This window comes from Dissoconium aciculare (genome assembly GCF_010015565.1).
Source record: "Dissoconium aciculare CBS 342.82 unplaced genomic scaffold K489scaffold_24, whole genome shotgun sequence".
Classification (NCBI taxonomy): domain Eukaryota; kingdom Fungi; phylum Ascomycota; class Dothideomycetes; order Mycosphaerellales; family Dissoconiaceae; genus Dissoconium; species Dissoconium aciculare.
The window spans coordinates 48,080-68,832 of NW_022984974.1; the positions used below are offsets into that span (position 1 = coordinate 48,080).

Below are 20,753 nucleotides of genomic sequence, written 5' to 3' on the forward strand. Positions count from 1 at the left end.
TGAATTGATCACATCATTTGGCCGCGTAGCAGTGAGCTGCATCTCTAGGCGCCATTCATTCTGTTGCTATAATTTTCTCAGATAAAAGCTTCTACTTGGGCTACGTACACAATGTAGAAAGCATCAGTCTGACTTATGCTAGATCGCTAAGAACACAGCCGCAGACTAGAGGGACTGCAGGTGCTTTTACTTTAGATGATCTATGGTGCTGCACCGACCCATGCGTTCCAGTCAACATGATTCGCAGATACAGAGCAGTCCGAAGTGATGTTTGGACCTTTCTGTGAGTAAGTCCGACCGTTCGTGCGCACAATAATCGACACGGCACCAGTATTGCCGTTGAAAGGCACGCTACTAGTGAAAAGACCAGGGCTATTGGCAGTCACAGTTGTCGAAGTGCCTCCAATAGTGACCGTGACCACGGCCTGGCCAGTCGTGAAGACGGTGAAATTGACCTGATCTCTGGCGCAATCGGTGGCGGGATAGGTCCCGGTGTTGCCACCGAACTGCGGAGGAGGGTTGCAAGTCGTACCGCCAGCGCTGCAGGTATTCTTGGGGTTGAGACGGTACCAGAACGTGACGTGCTCATTGTAGTTGCTCGGCTCGGCGCCTCCATTCTTATACTTGGCAATGTAGTAAGGAAGATCGTTCAGCCATGCATCATGCACGATCTTTGGGTTGTAAGTGTAGACTTCAGAGCCCGTCGGGTATGCACCGGCGTACTGCGACAGAGGGCCCAGGTAGTGTGACTCTCCCCAGTCATTCCATGTCAGAAGCTCAACATAGTCCGGGTTGTATTGGTAGACCTGCTGCCATCTTGAAGGCCACAGCTGGTCAGTGTTCCAGAGCCAGTTCTTGCCATAGGTATCGGCATAGAACCAAGGAGAGACTGGCATCATGTACGGCTTGCCAGTGTTCTTGTAGTTGCTGTCCTGATTGGGCACCGTTGCAGTATGATCAGGCCAGGCCACCCAAGATAGGTAGCCATCGGCGACGCTCGATCCGGCCCCAGGCTGGTAGTTGGGAATGAAAAAGGCATTGGTCGCGGATTTAATGCTCGACCAATCCCCAGCTGAGCTATCGCCAGAGAATGTAGACGCCCAAGGCTTCCCGTTAAGTTTGAAGTAAGACTTCAAGCTAGAGTAGCTGGTGATGTTACCAATCACTTGGTCATGCGTCCATCCTGGATAAGCACCGTAATCGAAGGACACGAAACTCCGAAAATTGGCGCCATTCGCAGAATTAAATGCTTCAGCAGCATTGAAGAAGGCCCGCAGAGCTCTGTCAGTGTAGCTGGTGCTGCCAATGTTCAGACCAAATCCGTCGATACCACTTGCATGAGCTTTCGCAATGTCGTTCGTGAAATCCTGTTGTGTGTACGAATACACATTACCCATCATATAATGGGCAAAGACCTCTCGTGCTGCGATCGCAGGAGCTGCCAACGTGGCAGCGACGCCGAGAGCGAGAACAGAGGCGCGCATGTTCGGTTTCGGTGACCGAATCATTCAAAAGCAATTCCAGAAGGCGACTGCACGCCTTATATACCGTCATGATGGGTGATCGAGAAATCTCGCATGCCCACATCTGCGTGGGGCGATAGTGCCATCGTCGTTAGATCGTACACATGTAGAGTGCGCTAAAGTGGCCGGAGAAGCTAAATTGCTGCGAGATGTAACCTTCACAATCATTCTGCGTTGAGTTCATCGACGCAAAATTCAAACTTGAGTTGAGATCAGATATCGAGAGCCAGAGATTTGCCACGTGTTGCGCTAGCATTCAGCTCGATTCTCAGCTCGAGATCTGGCGTTCGCACTAACATGTTGGAGCGCTGTAACGTTATATCGCATAAGCAATGATCTGCATGTTGTCAGACGCCACGATCATCCAGCGTACGCAAGATCAAGTCGATCCGAGGAGTGGGGTAGGTTACATTGGATTTCAGGACGGAAATGCCCATCGTGCGCGCTGCAGGTCGTGCGTGCCGGGATCTCTCATTCCACCACGTCCACGTAGATCTTTTAATCGGACGTGCAGCGTTTACATCGGTTCCTTCGGACCCTGACTTAAGCGCTTCTTCTCTGCCGACAGATAAGACCCGTTCTTGGCAACGGACGACATTTCTTTCATTCAAATCGTGCGATCTATCAATAGATGACCTGTCTAGAGCGCAGTCGTTTCCAACTGCTCGAGAGTACAATGCCCGATGTATATTGAAAGTTAATAATGACGCCCTTTGATGTTGTGCACATATTGTACCGGTGCACAACGACTGGATACGGCGAACTATTCAGGCCAACGGATATAGCCAGACTGATCAACGACGTCCACCAGCGCTGTCTTGCGGCGCAGAATATATTGCTTGTACAGTCCCAGGTCGCCGCAGAAAAATGACAGAATGGCGCATTACCGAGCAGAATCCAGTCCGCGAAGACATCGAAGGTCTTGACTTCGAGCGCTGTGCTGCGCTCCACAATCTGATTGCCGAACGAGGTTGGAGTCAGCGCGGCAAGGACCCGAATCACTTGGATCGCACGACATGGTGGGAGTGTTATGGTGGTGAAAGCTCCCTGGAAAGCTATGCACGACGACTCGACGAATCCGTTGTCTCGTTTCTCAAGCTTGCATGGAGTGGGTTCTCGAGAGACCCAAGCCACGGGCATGCCTTTCATCAAATTCTAGTCGGTCTCTCTGCTCCCGAAAACATCTGCAACGATGTGACATACGAAGATTACGACGATGATGACAGCAAGTGCCACTTCATTACCTTGTATAGCAGCAATTGGCAGCTTGCTGATGGGCATCCGCAGGGGCTTGTGTTCGACCAAGAGGAATTTTCCGCAATGCAACATCTTTCGATGGAGGACACTGCTATTACGATGAATGGACGTCAGGAAAGGTTCAGGCTGGAGCAGATTCTAGAGGCGCTACTCGAGATGATGGACCAGGGTAAAGTCGTCGCGGTCGATGATTCCTATAGCGGCCAGCAAGAACAATTCTGTAATTGGATCATGTCGTCCTATACGGAGTCCGACCTCGAAGAATCTCTCGATGCTCTCGACGCGTTAGTTTCTGCTGTCGAAGAGAGGATGCCTATCCGACCAGCACAAACGGGGTTCGAAATCGGTTTAATCGACAAGGAGACTTCAACGATGTTTCCGCCCGGCACCTTTGCTCGCCATTTTCTTGAGCGGGCCCGACGGCCACGTTTTAAATTCCTCGCTCCTGGTCTGTATATCGCTACTAATCAACCTTTCGCTTCCACATTGGTCGACGATGAGGATACCCTGCGACCTGTTTTGTTGCTCCAGTCTTCCGATTCAGCCCACCGCGACACCTTTCCTACGCCTTGGGGCGAAAGCTATTCACATTCTGCTTTTGGTGGAGAGTTTCGAGAAATCGAACACTATCCATCAGGCCTGTACTTGACCGAAATCCATCCGCATAGCGAAAGTCCCTTCGAAGATGGCTGCAAGCTCATTTTGCCATTTCCGATTGGGGAGAATGGCTGGGCTCGAACAAGCGATGGTGCCGTATTTGGAGAAGAGAAAAAGAGGCGAGGGGAGGTCGCAGTGCCCTACCCGACGAGCACGGAACTCTTCCAGCTTGGCTATAATCATTTTATCAAGCGCCATGATGTGCAGCTCAAAGATGTATTATGGCGTTGGGTCGAATTAGTCGAATCAGGCGAATGGGGGGTCGATGAGGACGGTGTGAAGGGGAATATAGAGAAGTGGCGGGAGGCTGATACCGAAGACCATTGGCGAGATTACCAACTACCCATGGATTGGTAAGGCACAGCTGAGTCGCGGAGAACGAATCTACATAGCCTGAAAACTTAATCAGATGTGAAGCTTATACAAGACAAATATGCAGAGCACTCTCTCATATAATACGAGTTTTACTTTTCGAGGATCTACACAAATGTAGTCCTAGAGCTTCATAACTGTCTAGAGAAAAGTGCGTTGTATGGGCATCCAAGTAGTAATCTCTATGACGGTAATTATCGGAACTCGACCTATTGGAACTAGATGTCGAGTAATCACCCCCAAGCTACATGCTAGTGTATAACTCATTACCGGCGAAGCTAAGTCCGTAGCTTCTTCCTGGAGACACTATTGTCAAAGTACAGCGTACCTAGGCTCTAGGTTAGTAGTAGTAATAGGACAATCAGAAGAGGAGGCTTGAGGGTACAGTTTAGGGGAAGGTGCCTAGGTATAGTCGGAGTATAGATAGTCTAAATCACTATTTGGGAGGTAACGATGGGATGACCCGGCTCCTCGAAACGCATCCACTTCACTTATTCTCCATTCATGCTGGTCTGTCTTTCCCAGTGTCCGCATGTACAGTGACTTCTTCTACGATGGCGGCTTGCGTGACACCGGTGACACGATGACGGTTATGACGGCTCTGAACATTGCGATCACGGCCAATGAGGTGGTAATCTTCGCACGTACAGTAGCTCTGCTTTCCTTCCTGGCGCAGAATCTAATACGATTGCTGGAGCATTCGACGCCGGTCTGATCCTTAATCTTGACATGAAAACACGAGCGGAGGAGTTCTGTTCAGAAACGCGTGCGTGGCGAGATGGTTACCAACTGCCTGAGGTAAACCCTGAGGTAAACTGGAAGCATATCGATTAAGAGCACCTCGATGACATTGACTATCTTCCATTCTCTTGACCAAGATCGATGTCAATGCCGCATCTCAAAAGGTGAATAGCTAATTTACGGCGAATCACAGCCGCTGACCGAGCTACAATGACAGGTACAAGTTGATATCACAAGCAAGTCCCATTCCGCGTCTCGGATGATGCAGGTCAATACTTTGGCGAGTTTCCACTTTATTCGTCGCTCGTAGACGCTTTGCAGACCACCTAGAGAAAGATGAAGAGGGTCGCGTCCTCATCTTACATATTTACCAGGCACATACGGCGCATGGTATTGCAACAGCACGCATCTGACCATTGCATACATAATTCTCTTTTATCATATAAACAACAGGAGGACTCTTGACAAGGCCGCAACGTCTTTACGCTAGGGCCTCGTGACAACTGCAATCCAACCAATTTGCAGATTACCTGTCGCTCTTTCATTCGTGCGATGTATCACTTAAGCGATATCCTTACCCTCATGTAGCGTACTTCTCCAGCGCTTGTTCTGGCTCTAGAGTTTCAAGTGACATTATCTGTTACCGACTCGGACCACACCTTACTTTGTATCAATCCCCTAGTATATCGCGGATTATTTAGCCTGAGATCGATCGCCATAATGGTACCGTGTACATCATTTTGTTTAGATGCTCTAAATTTGCCATATGTGAGGGGAAACCGGCTGAGCTTTTAACCAGCTTGGAAGGTGTCCATCAACTTTTTGTACACTACCCAAAATCCAACAGTAAATGCAAGGAGCAGCGTACCTAGATAGTCTAAGACATACTTGACGAGATGTTTGTACTGACTACGAACCTCTTTCGTTGCAGCTAGGTCCAACTTTCTTGAGATGCTTGAAGGCCCACAACTCGTTATTCTATGCTACTCTATTCGAGACGAGGTCATCATTTCGAAGAGACTACTTCGATGAATGTCAGCAAATTAGCATCAGTCACGGCGTCTCTGCGATCGAGTTAATCAAACCTCAGAACCTTGGAATTCGTAGGAGGTAGGGTTACGAAGTGTTAATCATAATGAGTCGACGCCCTAGCTAGACCCGTGGACTGGCTAACGATAGACGTTGTCTGTCGATCCTTTGTGAACGTCATAGAAGTCCTCGCCGCGCAGTACAGTCCTCGCCAATCTTCACGATCTCCTCGCTTTCCACCAATTGCAGTGTTTATATTGACGCCCATGTAACGGGCAGTCATTCAAAACACGTTTTGCACAACCAGAACTTTCAACTCCGCGCAATGGCTGAACCGAGTCCAAAATTCCTGCAACTTGGTGAGCTTCATCCTTTGATTCGGGAGATCTTGTCTGCTACTGGAACAGCCGGAGCCTCTATTGGAATCATACACCGCGGCGAAACATGGTCGGATCATTTTGGGTTTCGAGATCACGCACGCTCAAAGGCTCCAGATGACGACACCTTATACACCATAGGTTCTTTGACCAAGGCGATGATCGCGCAAGCGGTCGCAACATTGGTCGAGGACGGCAAGCTCGATTAGTCGACCAAGGTTGTTAGCATTATTCCAGAATTTGACAACGTGGATAGCCTGATGACGGATCACTGCACAATATCTGACTTGCTATGCCAAAGAAGTGGCCTGCCAACCTTCAATGCCTTGTGGTATCAAGGGGGCTCCCGGTCGCTTGTTCAGAAGCGCGACTTGATCCCAATGGTCAACAAAATAAATCCACTTTTCCCTCTTCGCAGCGGCTGGTGTTACTCGAACTGGGGATATGCACTGGTCGGTCTTTGCATCGAAAGAATCACGGGTGAACGTTGAGACGAGACCTTGAAAGCCAATATATGGAAGCCTTTAGCGATGTCCCGCATCAATGCAGATCAATCAGTACGAGACAATTTGAATGTCGCACAGGGGTTCTCTGCGCTTCCAGACTTGTCTCTCTACCCGGTACAAACTCAAGAACTTGACTCCGAATCAATCATGGGCGCTGCTGGTGGGGTAAACAGCACCATGGCTGATTTGTTGAAGTACTATAAGTCCTTGTTGGACACACTTCGGGCACAAGACGCAGGTGCCGATTCCAAATCTGTGCTGAAGCAGACTGGTCGAATCTTGTCCGGTCATGTTGTTTTCAATCCGCCTGCGTTTGGCTCAATGAGCGAGAACACATATGGCTACGGCTGGATCAAGACCAGACTACCAGCCGCAATGGGCCTGCTCGGTGATAACCCAGGGCTCGTCGCCTCTATGCCAGTACTCTCCAGAGGAGCTCAACCTCAGACCGTCTTCTACCACCAGGGAGGTTTATCTGGATCAACGACCTGCGTAATTCTGCTGCCCGAGACTGAAACATGCATCATCACCATGACTAATACGCGTTCCATCGGCGATTCGGCCGACTGGATCGCCCAACTGCTACTGGGGCACATTACTGATCCTCCAGAAAAACACGATTTCTTACAGTTGGCTCGTGAATCGGCTCGAGGCCAGACTGCGCGTTATCCTCAAGCGAAGGAACCTTTGGACAAGGACAAACACCCTCAGATAGCGACAGGGCCTCTTGATGACTACATGGGCCGCTATCTCTGGAGCAGCGAGTGTTACTTCCTCGACATTCGTAGGAAAGGAGATGGGCTCCAGCTCCAGATTTGTGCCAGAGACGATCAAATGTACGACCTAACTCATTACCAGGCGGACGAGCTCACCTGGTTCATGACTTACGAGGAAGAGCAGAAGCGAGGCAGGTTTGTGCAGGGTCCCGAGGCGTATAGGCTTCGTTTCAAACGAAGTAGCAGAGGAGACATAGTTTCACTCACGTGGTGTGACATGGGTGGCGGACCTGGCGACTTCATAAAGACAGCGTAGACAGAAATGAAATGTTTGCCTGTTCAAGCCGTCCTTAGATAGATATTTTCTCACGCTGCCCCTAGGCGAAAAGGCATGATCCGATGCATCTGGGTTGCATGAAAGAATGATCCAATAACCCTATCATGTTCACTTTCCAGGGCTCCACGTGGGCTCCCACGATTGAGAGGATGATGAAAGGGTCCACCAGGGCAGTTGTGCGAATCCTTCGGATCCTGCCGTCGCCTGCACGCCAAAAATACCTCACTGGATCGAAAGCCCGCCAACTCTGATCTAATTTACAGTTGCACCTTATCTTGGCGCAAACCCACTTCGACACATGTCTCGTCAGGGACCGGCTATAGATTCCCATACGCACGTGATAGTTTACAGTCTCACAAATGCGGTTGAGTTTATGTCCGTCCACGCCGTCTTTGAGCCGTCAGCTTCTCGTCGCAGGTACGAAGTCAACTAGCATCCAGTTTAATGGTCGCGGAGGACAGATGGTCGAGGTATCGTCGGCACGAAGTGGGGCTGAGTAGAAGGATGTACCTGAATACGGAGTATCATAGAGTATCCTTTATTTGTAGACGTGAAATGTAAATGGTGACAGGCAGAAGCAAGTTTGTTCCTCGCCAGTGATAAATCGCACAACTGAATCTCCAACTCGAAAGCAAACTGCGACGATCGATTCAACCCAAGCGCGTGCTACCACGAGAAGAGAGTTACAGCAGCGAGTCACCATGTCAACCAAACCCGCCAGTGTCCTCGTCCACGGCGCGTGGCACTCACCTCAAGCATATATCAAGTTTACTACCGCACTCCAAGAGCGAGGCTTCGATGTTCACGCCCCTCAATTGCCCTCATGTACTGGGCCGCGTGCAGCAGGGACCAGTTCAATCAGAGACTCTCTAGTTGTCCGCCAGCTGGTCGAGCAGCTCGCCGACGGAGGCCGGACCATCATCGTAATCATGCACTCCTACGGCGGCGTAGTCGGCTGCAATGCGGTCGAAAACCTCGATGTGCAATCGCGTACGGCGCGAGGCAAGACCGGCGGCGTCGCACACTTGATCGCGATTGCAGCAATGATATACCCCAAGGGGTACAACGTCGTTGATATCGCACATGAAATGAACGACGAGAAGATCCTGACGACAATGGAAATCGCCGAGGACGGCAGCTCTTTCCTGAAAGATCCCAGAGCGACCTGCTACAATGACACCTCGGATGAAGAGGTAGAGGTTGTTCTTAAGACACTGGCACGCTGCGATGTACAAAGCATGGAAGAGAGAGTCCATTTTGAAGCGTGGAGGGTTCTGCCGTTAACTTACATTTTGGCCATAAAAGATGCCGCTCTGCCGCAATATCATCAGCAGTGTGTCCTGGATAAGTTGGAGGCGGCTGGGCATAAGGCCGACGTTAGGACATTCGACTCGGACCATTCCCCATTCCTTTCGAAGCTTCGGGAGACAGTACAGGTTGTCGAAGATGTGGCAGGAAAACTTTCAAGCAGATCATGAATTTGGGTTAGGGTTACGGAGATCGCGTGTCGTTGCGCACCCGGCGCGTCTCCCGAGCGAGACTTGAGCACAATGGATGGGCTTGAAAATATACATCCATCGCAAATACGTCAATTGCTCCCATTCATTCATTTAAATATCTGTCATAACTCGACTGATTGTCTATAAGCTATATGATATCCGCGACGAGTTTGATTAATGAGTGTGCGTCTTTTTGCCAGGAGGAGCACCCACGCTTATAGAAGCAGGCCATTGGTCTTGTCCCAGGGTGACACCACACCATCTTCACCTTCATCATGGACCCCCTTGTATGCACAATCGCCGCCGTCATGGCAGCAGACGCGATCGGCCAAGAGGAAAGCGGTCATGAAGGCCAGCGAATTGCTTCAAGCGACATTACCTCCGCTACCTACAGAGGAAGAACCAGCTTCCACCAAGCCAGATCGCAAATACCCACCTTTATTGCAGCAGCATCTCAACAATATGCGCGCATTCAGCGATTGTATTCTTCTGACGAGGGTCGGTGACTTTTACGAAATGTACTTTGATCAAGTAGAACAGTATGCTCCGCTGGTAAATTTGAAGAAAGCGCGCAAGCCCACAGCGTTGGGCGACGTCCCCATGGCTGGGTTCCAGCACACACAGCTCGAGCGCTACCTCAAGATGTTTGTTCAGGATCTCGGCAAACCAGTGGCCATCAGCGAGCAGATCAGAATCCCGGACGCGGAGCGTGTAGCTCGGAATGGAGGACCGCTGTTCGATCGTAAGGTCACTCGCGTCATCACAGCAGGAACGCTGATCGACGAGACTTTTATGGATCCATTCGATAACAACTACTTGCTCGCGATCCACTTTGCTGGCACCTTGCCAGATTTTCCTACCGATAATGCAAGCAGGGAACTGTATGAACGGCATCGACGAGGTACCAAAGTTGGGCTCAGCTGGGCAGATCTATCCAGTGGCGATTTCTTCACGCAATGTGCTGATCTTGCAACCTTGCCATCTTTGATCGCGAGGATCAATCCGAAGGAAATCGTTCTCGAGGCATCTTTGGAGGAGCAAGGTCCTCAGCGATTGCAGAAGCTTATGGGTGACAATTTGTACTCCATACACTTTCACCAAGCGGCGGACTTGTCGCAATCGATCTCTGACTGGACGCCGACGCTCGAGGCTGAAATGACGGAAGACGCTCAATCTGAATTCACGCCTGTAGAGATTACTGCTGGCAACCTCGTTCTCGATTACATCCGAGACAAGGTCCGGGACGCAAACATTCAACTTCAGCCTCCGGTGCGGAAGACCAACGAAGAGTACATGGCCATTGACAAGCAAAGTCTGCGCAATCTCGAAATTCGAAGCACGCTGCGTGATGGACTCATGCAAGGAAGTCTGCTGCATGCGGTCCGTCGTACCGTCACCAAGAGCGGCGCTCGCCTTTTAGGTCAGAGATTGGTCGCACCATCGACGTCCTTGAGCATTATCAATAATCGCCTAGACCTTGTGCAGGAATTCCTCGATCAAGAGGCTTTACGTGAAGACATCGTCGCTCTTCTCAAACGTACATCCGACACGTATCGTTTGTTACAGAAATTCTCCATTGGCAAAGGCGACGCAGATGATCTGTTGGGCTTGGCCAGGACCGTGGAGCTGATGCAGCAGGTGTCCGAGATCATTCACGATCACATCGTAACCAGGCTAAGTCAACCTGGATCCGAAGAGGAAGATGTAACAAGCGACATCGTTGACAATGAATACACTTTTCTTTGGGACATTCTGGCGCGCTTAGATCTAGAGAGGCCTCTTAAGGTCGCCCGCAATATTCAAGCAGCAATTGACGAAAAAGGCTTGAACCAGAAGCAGCTCGCAGAAGAGACATCGATGGCCGAAGCGGAATCGATGGCAGAAGAGGTCATTACTGCAGACGCGGTCGGAGAGAAGGTCCCCAAGCTATCGCGGCGTAAGAGTGCCACGCAATCTCTGTCAAGTTCAGGGATCCCACCGCTCGAGGACATCTGGATCATGCGAAGAAATGCATCGCCAACTCTCGATCGTGCTCATAGCGACCTCGATGAGTTGCTCGAGGCACGAGAGACACTTGCCACACAACTTCGCCAGACGACACAAACGGATGGCCTCACATTGCGATGGAGCGCAGGACTGGGCCATTTCTGCCACATCAAAAGCAAATCTGCTCGATCCATCGTGGCCGATCTTGACGGCGCCCGTGCTATCGGCTCCACTAAAGGCACAGTATCATTCTACCTCGCCGACTGGACGCACCTCGGCGCCCGTCTCGACGACGCCAAGCTCCGCATCCGCAGCGAGGAAGACCGTTTCTTCCGTAAGCTGCGCTCAGAAGTCCTCGAGAATCTGATGAGACTGCGGCGCAACGCCAGCGTCCTCGACGAGCTCGACGTCGCCTGTAGCTCCGCCAGCGTCGCGCAATCTCGAGATTGGACGCGACCCATCATCCACGGCGGCACCACACATAACATCATCGGCGGCCGCCACCCCACCGTCGACGTCGGCCTCCAAGACCAAGGCCGCTCCTTCACCACCAACGACTGCACGGTCGGCGACAACTCCGAATCAATCTACCTGATAACGGGGCCCAACATGGGCGGGAAAAGCACCTATCTCCGACAGAACGCCCTGATCACCATCCTCGCGCAGACCGGCCTCTTCGTGCCCGCGACCTACGCCTCCATCGGGCTGGTGGACAAACTCTTCAGCCGGGTGGGTTCGGCGGACAATCTGTACCAAGACCAATCGACGTTCATGGTAGAGATGCTGGAGACGGCCGAGATCTTGAAATCCGCGACGCCGCGATCGTTCGTCATCATGGACGAAGTCGGACGGGGGACGACGCCGGAGGACGGCGTGGCGGTGGGGTTCGCGTGTCTGCACCATCTGCACGAGGTCAGCAAGGCGAGGGTGCTGTTCGCCACGCATTTCCATAAATTGACCGATCTGACCCGGTCCTGGGGGGGCGTGGCGTGTTTCTGTACGGACGTGCAGGAGGAACGGAGCGGGAGGTCGGAGTCTGATGGCGAGGGGCGCGAGGGAGCAGAGGGTGGGAGGGGCGAAGGGGCGTGGACGTACCTTCATAAATTGAAGAGGGGCGTCAATCGGTCGTCGCATGCTTTGAAGGTGGCGCGCCTGGCGGGTCTCCCGGAGAGTGCGATCGAAGTGGCCGAGGGCATGCTGCGGGGCATGCAGGCGGAAGACGATGCTGAGAAGAGATGATGTGGGTTGGAAGACGGGGCCCTATGCGAGGGAGGGAGGGAGAGGGACACATATATGTGCTTTGATGTATATATTATTATATACTGTATCATTGGCATTGCAAGGCGTTCCTGTTTCAACGATAGATGCACTTCATTGGGAAGCCGATTGGAGAATTCGAATCCGTGGCTAGTTACAGTTTGACGACACTGGACTACAGCCTGCATCACGAACGACAAGGACCAGACGATCCCATCACCGTGAAATCATGAATCCGCGCCCAAAGTCCCCGCAATCTGCAAACACAAGTCCAGAATCGTCAGATGCTCATCACTGCCGTCCACCAACCGCTTGTCCGTCTCGGAGAAAGTCAACATGATGCGGTTCTTCGCCGCATCGCCGACCGTCTCGTCCAGCACCACGACCCGCTCGTAGAGCTGCGTGACAATCTGCGACGCCGACCACCCTTCCGCGACGAGGTCTTCCACGGCCTGTGCGATCGGCGCATAAGGCGGCGTCGCACCCTTGGACCTCGGCTGTAACGCAGTGAGGAGGCGCTCGATGGTCGAAGAGGGGATGACGCCGGCGATCTCCTCGATGCTGCGGACGGTGACGGCCGCCGGAGGAGGAGGCGCGGGGGCGGCGGCATCGACATCCATGGCGTCTTCGTCCTCGGGCTCGTCGACTGTCTTGCGTCTCCGCTTGCGCTCGGATTTGTCTGCGCCGGGCGCGACGGCGCTGACGAGCCTCGCGGCCGACTGCAGGAAGGTGATGGCTTTCCGGAGATCGCCCTCGCTGCAGCGGAGCAGGGTCTCGACGACGCCGTCTTCCAGGCGCACGCCTTCCAGCCGCGCGATGTCCTCGACGCGGCGCGAGGCGTTTCCCTCGTCGAGCGATTTGAAGCGGAATTTGCTGCATCGCGAGGCGAGCGGGTCGATGATGCGCGTGACGTAGTTGCAGACGAGGCAGAAGCGGGTAATCTTGCTGTACGTCTCCATGGTCCTGCGGAGGGCGGACTGGGCGTCTTGGGTCATGCTGTCCGCTTCGTCGAGGATGACGATCTTGTAGGGCGGGCAGGGGTATTTCTTGCGGTATTCGACGCCGGCCGGGCCGCTGGGTGGGTTGGAGAGTTGCTGCCGCGCGAAGTCTTTGACCTTTTCCCGCACGATGCTGATGCCGCGTTCGTCGGAGGCGTTGAGTTCGAGGACGCGGGTCTTGATGAGTTCGGGACCGAAAAGCTCCTTGGCGAGAGCGAGGACGGTGCTGGTTTTGCCGGTGCCGGGAGGTCCGTAAAATAGCATGTGAGGGAGGTTTGCGGCTTGGAGAGTCCGGCGGAGGACGGTGACGGTATGATCTTGTGCTGTAACATCGTCTAATGATTTTGGTCGGCTACATCTCAGTCAGAATCTGTTCGTCTCTAAAAATCCTGGCATATTTGCATACTATTTCTCCACCCAGGGCTGTAATCGGTTGTTCTCTTGTGAGGCATTTGACTTGGAGGACGAGGAGACCGCGGCGGCGGCAGCAGCTTGTCGTGCTCTGATGTCGAAGAAACTTGCCATATTTGCCGATCCCGATTCGCTTTGGTTGACAAGTCTTGTTATTGGTGGATTGCTGTGGGAATTTGTGCTTATGGCCGTCCGTGGCTGTAGATTTCGATGGACGACGCGTCGTGGAGGACGCGAGGTCAATTTCGTACAGATCGGGTTAGCGTTGGACGGGCCGCTCCTGAACCGCACAATATCGACAGGCTTTCACGACGTCGTCTATCATAGAAGCGCTTGGGGCAATTCCGGTGAGGACGACAAAGTTGCATATATAAAGTATGGTCACAATATGCCTATCACGCTCCCTTTACACAACTCCGATAATTAGATAGGAGCGACAAAATGAGGGACAAAATAACCGACATACAATCCAGCCATTCATTCAGCCCGTCTGTCATCATGCAGGTGATCATCGATCACAAAACGCAAATCTGTGAAGCAGATACACTAACTTCCTTCTTATTCTCATAATCATAGCACAGAAACATTATTGCAAAGAACGGCCGCACATTGGAGAGTAAAAAGGCGGCCCAGAAGAGTCGACATTTTCTTTCTCTCAAACCTTCGCCTTCTTCCCCTTCCTGCCCCCCTTCTCCCCGATGCTGGACAACTTCTCGGCCTCCTTCTGCACCTCCCTCAGGGCCTCGCCGGCCTTGCGTTTATTCCTCTCCATCTTGGCCGCGGATTTGACGGCCACGTTGACCGGCGCCCGCGGGCCCTTCCCGGACTGATGCGCGCGGACCTGTCGTTCGGCGTCCGCCCAGGCGGGCCCGTCGCCGTTCTCGACGGCGTAGCTCTCCAGCGGCAGGCTGTCGATCAGGGCGCGGTTGGCCTCCTGGCGGGCGCGGCGGTCGTCGGCGTCGAATTCGGCGCCGGCGGCGGCTAGGTCGGCGGTGAGGTCGGCGGCGACGGCGGTGGAGTCGATGGCGGAGGAGTGGGTGTGGAGAACGTGGTCGTCGTCTTCCTCGTCGGCGGCGGTTTGCCCGTTGTGGAGGGCGGTGGCGGAGGGCATGGTCTTTTCGATGGCCGATTCCTGCAGGGTGCGGAAATGCGTGCTGACTTTGCGGATGACCTTGACGAACATGGCGAGGAGCTGGCTCGTGCCGAGACCCAGTTCCTTCTCGAGGTCCTCGAGGACTTTTCGTTGGAGGCCGATGGCACAGAGGAGGGCCTTTTGGATGCCGGAGAGTTGCACGCCGTGGGCGTCCTTGATGCTGCCGGTGAAGAAGAGGTTGGCGAGCGTCGGCATGAGGTCGAGGATGACGTGGTAGTCGAGCATGTTGTTGGCGTAGGAGTCCAGGCGTTTGAGGTCGTAGGGCGTGAGGTAGGTGTCGAGATCGGTCTTGGTGAGCATCGCGGCTTGGTCGGAGGGTGGGAGGTAGGCGACGCCCATGTTGGCGGATTCGTCGATGGCCAGGGCCTGGACGCTGGTGAAGGCGCGGAATTGATAGCTGAGGAGGGAGATGAAGCGGCGGTGGAAATCCTTCGCGTACGCGCCCAGCCAGCTGGCATCGCTCGATCCGGAGTCCAGCGTGCGGAGCATGACGCAGGTGTGCTCGCCGGTGAGATCGTTGGCCGTCTGTCGCAGGTATACCGGGACGAATTCCGCCCTCTTCCAGAATTTATGCAGGGGTTGTGTGAGGCCATATGACACACCGAGGTAATCCAGCGCGGTGGGTTTGCGTTCGGATAGTCGAGCGAAAAGGGGCGGCATGGATTTGATATCTCGCACTTCGACTTTGTCCGTCGTCAGCGTCGCCTTTGCGAGGTCGGCGTCCGTCGCGCGAACCATTTCCATCTCATGCGATGACGCCGCCGCGCCGTTCTCGGAGAGATCGATATGCTTGCCCTCGAAGAACTCCGTCAGGAGCTGGATGGCGCGGGATCCATATCCCATGTTCGAATAGTCCGGGTTCGTCGCGATGCGCACCACGCGAGCGCCGCTCAAGCCTGCAAAGTCCGAATCCTGGAATTGCTGACTGACCAGCCACGGGATGAGATCTCCACCGGCACGCTGCCCTCGCGAGAGACTGTTGAGCACACTTTCCCGGCTGATCTGTCCTTCGAGTGTGATCTGCAACACGCAGAGAATTTCCGGAAGGCGATTGGCGTCTTCTTGAATCGGAGGGACGAGGACGAATAATTGATGCGCCGGTGCGTCAGACATCAACTGTAGATCGTTGGGGGTGTTTTTGTAGTGTGACGCCACGTAGAGCGCCATCATGTTCTGGAGGAACTTCTCGCTGACGGGATGGAACGAGAAGAGAGTGTCGCGGTTGACTTGGAGCAGCTGACATTGTGAGGGATGTGGTGTGCCTCCGATGTTTGAGCTCCGCGGTAGTGTCGCATCGAGACAGAGGAGTTTGTTGAGCCACTTTTCGACCCCGTCACCCTGTGCGTACCGAATGGGTTCGGATAATGTGATTTCCCGCAACGTTCGAGCGGATCGGCTGAGAAGTTCCTTGTCCGCGTTGGTGCCGTCCCCACGACTGGTCACCTTTCCTCCTGCTCCAGCCGATGAAGCACTCCGAGATTGCTCGCGCAGTTGTTGGATGAGCTTCAGCGAGAGCGATCTACCAGTTCCTTCGTACCCGTTGATCGTCGAAGCCATAAAGACCAAATACGGTCCTAATAGCTTCCTCACAAGCGGTAAAGGAATCGCAGCAGCTTCATCGATGACCAAGAGCTCCGCTTGACCAAGGGTATACGCGTCCTGGGGTTGAATATACTGGATGGTCTGACGATGTTGGCGATGGAGATTGACGCGCACGATGGCCTTGTTGAAATCCGGATTCGTCGATTGGATGATGGTGTAATCGGTATGATCGAGGTACCCCAGCGCGTCGAACCCCTTGAATACAAACTCGAATAGGGTCTTCAAATTCTCCGGCGAGGGCGACGTGATGAAGATATTACTATAGCCATGCGCCACCGCCGCCGCAATCGCCACACCCAGGGCCGCCGATTTACCTCGCCCTCGACCCGCGGTCAACGTGACTGTGCTCGCCAGCGTCTTCTCCGCAATCGCGTCGACGAAGGTCAACAACGCCTTGGCCTGGTCCACCGTCCGGGCGAGTTTCACCAACGAACCGACCGGTTCCTTCTCCGAGGCCGTCTCCTTGATGTCTTCCAGCTCCTGCCTCGTCTTGGACACTCCCGTCTCGCCCTCCTCGATTTGCTTCTCCACGACGAATTTCCCGCCGGAGATGGGGAGCACGTTCATCTCGTCGTCCACGACCAGACACGACTCGCAGCTGCCGAGCGAAAGGATGAAGCGCTCATTGAACCTCGCGACCACATCGTCGTGCGCCTCGGTCCGGTACCTCGAATGGATGTCCATCGACAGCGTATACAGCTGCTTGAGACTGTTCATGCTCTTCAAGAGCAGCAAGACCAAGCCGCCGCCCTCCACCGTCTCGATCGTCCTGGCGAGGAGGTTCGGCGTGAGCGCCTCGAAGTCCTGCAGGATGCACATGCCGAAGGTGTTTCCCAGGATCTTCTCCGTCTCCTTGTAGTAGACGTAGCGGATGTTCTGCGTGCTGACGAAGAGTTCGAAGGGGTCCTCCGTGTCGGCCTCGCGCGCGCCCCGTTTGATCTCCTTGCGGAGCTTCTTCTCCCGCTTTTGCCGGTGGCTGCTGAAGCCCAGCAGTTTGGTCTTGTAGGCCCAGAGCACGCTCTTGTTGAGTTTGATGTCGAGGTTGAGGAGGATGTGGTAGAGGTTGACGATAACGTCCTTTTGCCGGTCGCCGACGATCACGAAGAAGCTGCGTTTCTTTTCCAGCATGCCATTTCGGATCAGCGCGGGGATGCGCGCGTCGATGGCCTTTTTCGGCATATTGGGCGGCTGAAGTTGGGGTTTCTGTGGGTGTGAGGCTGTATGTGTTGTGCCGAGTGGGCGGGCGCGCGAATGGGCACAGTCGAGTCGCGGTGTTTCTCTTCAAGGTGCTGTTGAATCAGCTCTAGGTTCCATTCTGGAGCTCCGGCGGTTGTCTGTTCGAAATCAAGGTCGCTGCAAAAAGGCGATGAGCTGTGTTGAGAACTTGACCTGCAACGGGCCGTGTTGGTCTTTGAGCTTCGGAATAAGTAGCAAAGAGTGAGCACGACGAGTAGTGAACTTTTTTTTCTCTACCCCAGATTTCGGCAACGGGACAAAGCTTTGGATTTCTCAGTTCGGCATTTGAACGCCGCCGCCGCTACGCGAAGATACAAGTTCGGTCCGCAAGTCCCGATAAGACGCTTGACCCGATTGGGCGACTCTGCGACATGAACGATATCCGTAGAGTGTGTGACGGAGTGAGGTGCTGCTTCGTATGACTCTCGCAGAATACAGGATGTGTTGATAAAGCAATAACATCTGAGAGCATCCCTATAGAGATTCCATATAGCTAATTCCATTCGACGGGTCACAGATGACCGCCACTTTAGGAGACGAAATTGTTCACATTATGGTTTGTTGAATGAGCCGTATTCATGATCCATTCCGCCGAAGAGTAGAGTAGAGAGTTCAATAATGACAAAACTACCAACAGCGATCCGAGGCATGAATGTGTGTGTGCATGTGGGTATATAGTACAAGTGGCCGCCCCGATGTCTCGAAAAAGGAAGATCCCGCCGACCGATATCGAGGGACGAAAAATAAATAAAAGAGCCACAAACATCGATGCCTCGCTTTTATTTTCCCTCATGTTGGAAAGAAACAACTTGTTGGAGAGTGGTCGTCTCTCAAAGGACCAACTCAAACGAGAAAAGCCAAATGCAGCATCGCCAGACAACCCAGGATAATCAGAACAGAACAAGAACGCTCACTTTTGCTTTTTTGTCGGTCGGTCGATCGCTTGGAGAAAAACAGTCGGGAAAAATCAAAAATCGCTCAGAAAACTTTTTTGGGTCCGTGACACGGATCGCATGCGCCAAAATGGAAAATGGAAAAATCTTTTGGATCCCTTCTCATCATCGCAGAATGTTCTTTCTTTTTTCTCAAAAATCATCATTAGTCGTCAGAAAGACAGCGCCCGGGAGGAGGAAGAAGAGGATGAAGGAGACGAAGGAGAAGAAGTTGCCGGTGCTCAGAGAGAAATCCAGCCCTTCTCCACGGCCGCGAAGAATTCCTCTTCGGTGACAACCTCCCAGGGCCCATCGTTCTTGCCATAAGTGCCCGAAGCGCCGTAGGGACCCTTGGTGCTCGACTCGTGACGACCGGGCCATTGACCCTGGGAGGAAATCTGCGCCAGGACGAAATCCCCGTGGACGACGCGCTTCTCAGGATCGAAGATGCAGTGGTCGAAGAAGAGCTCGAGGGAGAGGCGGCCGCGCAGACGGGCGCGTTCGGCGATGAGGGTGCGGGCGGAGGACAGTATGCGGCGGAGTTCGGCAGCGCGCGGGGCGCTGCCGGCGGGGCCTTCGGCGCAGGAGCACAGATTGCTAGTGCGGACTTGGCATTCGCCTGTCCAGGCGACGTTCGTGTTGGTGAAGAATTCGTGGCAGAGGTAGGGGACGCTGAGGGAGAGGTCGCGCATGCGGGGCAGGCTGCTGATGGTGGCGCAGAGGTGTTGGTCGGCAGGGAGATTGCCCGGGTGCGGGTGAAAGAAGCCGTCGGAGGAGCGGGGGCTGTGTTCTAGGACCTGGAGGGTCGAACGAGAGGCGTTGGCGAGGGTGAGGAGGCCGGCGAGGGTGGTGGTGCTGTTGTTGGAGATGTCGATGGATTCGAGCCCGGTGGCAGTGCGGGCGATCAGGGCGAGGTCCTGGTCATTGATGGGTTTGGTGAGGGTGTTACCGAAGATCTTTAGGCGCTTGAGTTGGCTGAAGTCCACCATTGGATCTTCCAAAGGGCTGATCTCTGCCGTTTCTTGTTCGAGAGCTTCGGCCTTGTAAGCACGAAGACACACACTCTGCAGCTCCAGAGAGTGAAGTGGAGAAGATGTGTCTGCCTTCAACAGCTTGCGCCACTCCTGTGGAGTGCCTCGTCGAAGGATCGTCCAAGGTGCACTCAAGAATCGCAACTCTGAGCATTCGGCAACAATCGACATGATTTGCTTGTCAGTCTTGGCCAGGTGCAATCCGTTGAACCACAATCGTCGGATGTTCGATCCGATGGAAGGGTGTGTCATCAAGAGCTTGTCGGTGACCTGAATGCTGGTGTGTCCGGGACACCAAACGACATGACCGAGCTGTCGAGGCATGATTTCGTAGGAGCTGTATTGCTTGATGTGTCGGGGAAGCTCCAGCCAGCGTTCCTCACCACGCCACATCTGAATCATCAAATGCTCGAGGGAGTACTTCAATCCCCAAGCGTGCCATGATGCGCACACTTGACGGATAGCGGACGAGCTGTGCCATCGCAAGTCTTGTGTGCTGTGATAGCCTCGAACATATTTTGCCGGTCGAGCTTTGTGAGGCTCCAACAGGGACGTAGCAGACACTTCGGTCAGGCCGTATGAGAAGGTCGGTCCATCTGCTTCGTTTGCCTTGGCGGCATAGAAGAGGATTTGGGAGAGGACTTCTTCGGGAAGACAGGTGATGTGCATGGTATTATAGTCTGGTGATCGTCGTCGTCGTTGCAGTGCAGTGTGATGTGGTGAAGAGATAAGAGACCGCGAGGATTAGGTATTACGAGAGATGAATGTGTCAACGGGGAGGATGTGAATGGACAGAGATAAGGGAAGCGGCTCTAAATAGTCACGATGATGGACGGATGGATCATGGCGGGAGAGGGATCCGCATGATTCGGCAAGTACAAAGAACCAACACCCTCGACCAACCTTTCTCGATGAAAGTATAAACCCCGGCGACGATGGTACCTACCTTGCCTACTCTCCCGCATCGGTCCGTTGTGTTCGAGGGAGTATGCGTGTCCGACACACGCACGGATTCGTTTGACGGCTCGTTGGTCATTCACCCTTCACCCGGGAGAACAGAGCGAGCGCCGTTTGCTTAGCGACATTGGGGAGGAGCGAAAATCTCCTCATTCCTGCTCGGGATATGCGTGTGT

The 20,753-nt window shown here is 53.6% G+C and overlaps 8 protein-coding genes across 8 annotated transcripts; 4 read left to right on the forward strand and 4 right to left on the reverse strand.

Annotated features, from left to right (window-relative positions):
• Nucleotides 1-60: 60 nt before the first annotated feature.
• Nucleotides 61-1,974, reverse strand: K489DRAFT_347197 (glycoside hydrolase family 71 protein). The gene is made up of 2 exons (XM_033602348.1): nt 1,934-1,974; nt 61-1,860 (listed from the first exon to the last, which is right to left on the reverse strand). The coding sequence occupies exon 2, from the start codon at nt 1,506-1,508 to the stop codon at nt 201-203; it is 1,308 nt and encodes a 435-aa protein (XP_033454998.1). The 5' UTR covers nt 1,509-1,860; nt 1,934-1,974; the 3' UTR covers nt 61-200.
• Nucleotides 1,975-2,173: 199 nt separating this feature from the next.
• K489DRAFT_385356 (uncharacterized protein) lies at nt 2,174-3,938 on the forward strand. Its single transcript, XM_033606083.1, has one exon. The coding sequence runs from the start codon at nt 2,391-2,393 to the stop codon at nt 3,792-3,794; it is 1,404 nt and encodes a 467-aa protein (XP_033454999.1). The 5' UTR covers nt 2,174-2,390; the 3' UTR covers nt 3,795-3,938.
• Nucleotides 3,939-5,904: 1,966 nt separating this feature from the next.
• K489DRAFT_391435 (beta-lactamase/transpeptidase-like protein) lies at nt 5,905-7,494 on the forward strand (the record flags this gene model as incomplete). Its single annotated transcript, XM_033606693.1, has 5 exons — nt 5,905-6,141; nt 6,166-6,442; nt 6,464-6,627; nt 6,658-7,373; nt 7,401-7,494. 5 exons carry the CDS (start codon nt 5,905-5,907, stop codon nt 7,492-7,494), a joined length of 1,488 nt encoding a protein of 495 aa, XP_033455000.1.
• A 722-nt stretch (nt 7,495-8,216) lies between these two features.
• Nucleotides 8,217-8,993, forward strand: K489DRAFT_414145 (alpha/beta-hydrolase; the record flags this gene model as incomplete). The annotated part of the gene is made up of 1 exon (XM_033608130.1): nt 8,217-8,993. The coding sequence occupies one exon, from the start codon at nt 8,217-8,219 to the stop codon at nt 8,991-8,993; it is 777 nt and encodes a 258-aa protein (XP_033455001.1).
• A 366-nt stretch (nt 8,994-9,359) lies between these two features.
• On the forward strand, nt 9,360-12,239 carry K489DRAFT_414146 (uncharacterized protein; the record flags this gene model as incomplete). The annotated part of the gene is made up of 1 exon (XM_033608131.1): nt 9,360-12,239. One exon carries the CDS (start codon nt 9,360-9,362, stop codon nt 12,237-12,239), a length of 2,880 nt encoding a protein of 959 aa, XP_033455002.1.
• Nucleotides 12,240-12,484: 245 nt separating this feature from the next.
• K489DRAFT_328528 (P-loop containing nucleoside triphosphate hydrolase protein) lies at nt 12,485-13,780 on the reverse strand (the record flags this gene model as incomplete). The annotated part of the gene is made up of 2 exons (XM_033602064.1): nt 12,485-13,607; nt 13,662-13,780. 2 exons carry the CDS (start codon nt 13,778-13,780, stop codon nt 12,485-12,487), a joined length of 1,242 nt encoding a protein of 413 aa, XP_033455003.1.
• Nucleotides 13,781-14,197: 417 nt separating this feature from the next.
• On the reverse strand, nt 14,198-17,859 carry K489DRAFT_385359 (DUF699-domain-containing protein). The gene has a single exon (XM_033606084.1). It carries the CDS (start codon nt 17,598-17,600, stop codon nt 14,322-14,324), a length of 3,279 nt encoding a protein of 1,092 aa, XP_033455004.1. The 5' UTR covers nt 17,601-17,859; the 3' UTR covers nt 14,198-14,321.
• A 972-nt stretch (nt 17,860-18,831) lies between these two features.
• Nucleotides 18,832-20,289, reverse strand: K489DRAFT_391439 (uncharacterized protein; the record flags this gene model as incomplete). The annotated part of the gene is made up of 1 exon (XM_033606694.1): nt 18,832-20,289. One exon carries the CDS (start codon nt 20,287-20,289, stop codon nt 18,832-18,834), a length of 1,458 nt encoding a protein of 485 aa, XP_033455005.1.
• Nucleotides 20,290-20,753: the final 464 nt, after the last annotated feature.

Bases quoted from the DNA above. Each gene is read 5' to 3' on its own strand.
- K489DRAFT_385356 (XM_033606083.1), top strand. From the start codon at position 2,391: ATGACAGAATGGCGCATTACCGAGCAGAATCCAGTCCGCGAAGACATC.
- K489DRAFT_347197 (XM_033602348.1), bottom strand. From the start codon at position 1,508: ATGATTCGGTCACCGAAACCGAACATGCGCGCCTCTGTTCTCGCTCTC.
- K489DRAFT_385359 (XM_033606084.1), bottom strand. From the start codon at position 17,600: ATGCCGAAAAAGGCCATCGACGCGCGCATCCCCGCGCTGATCCGAAAT.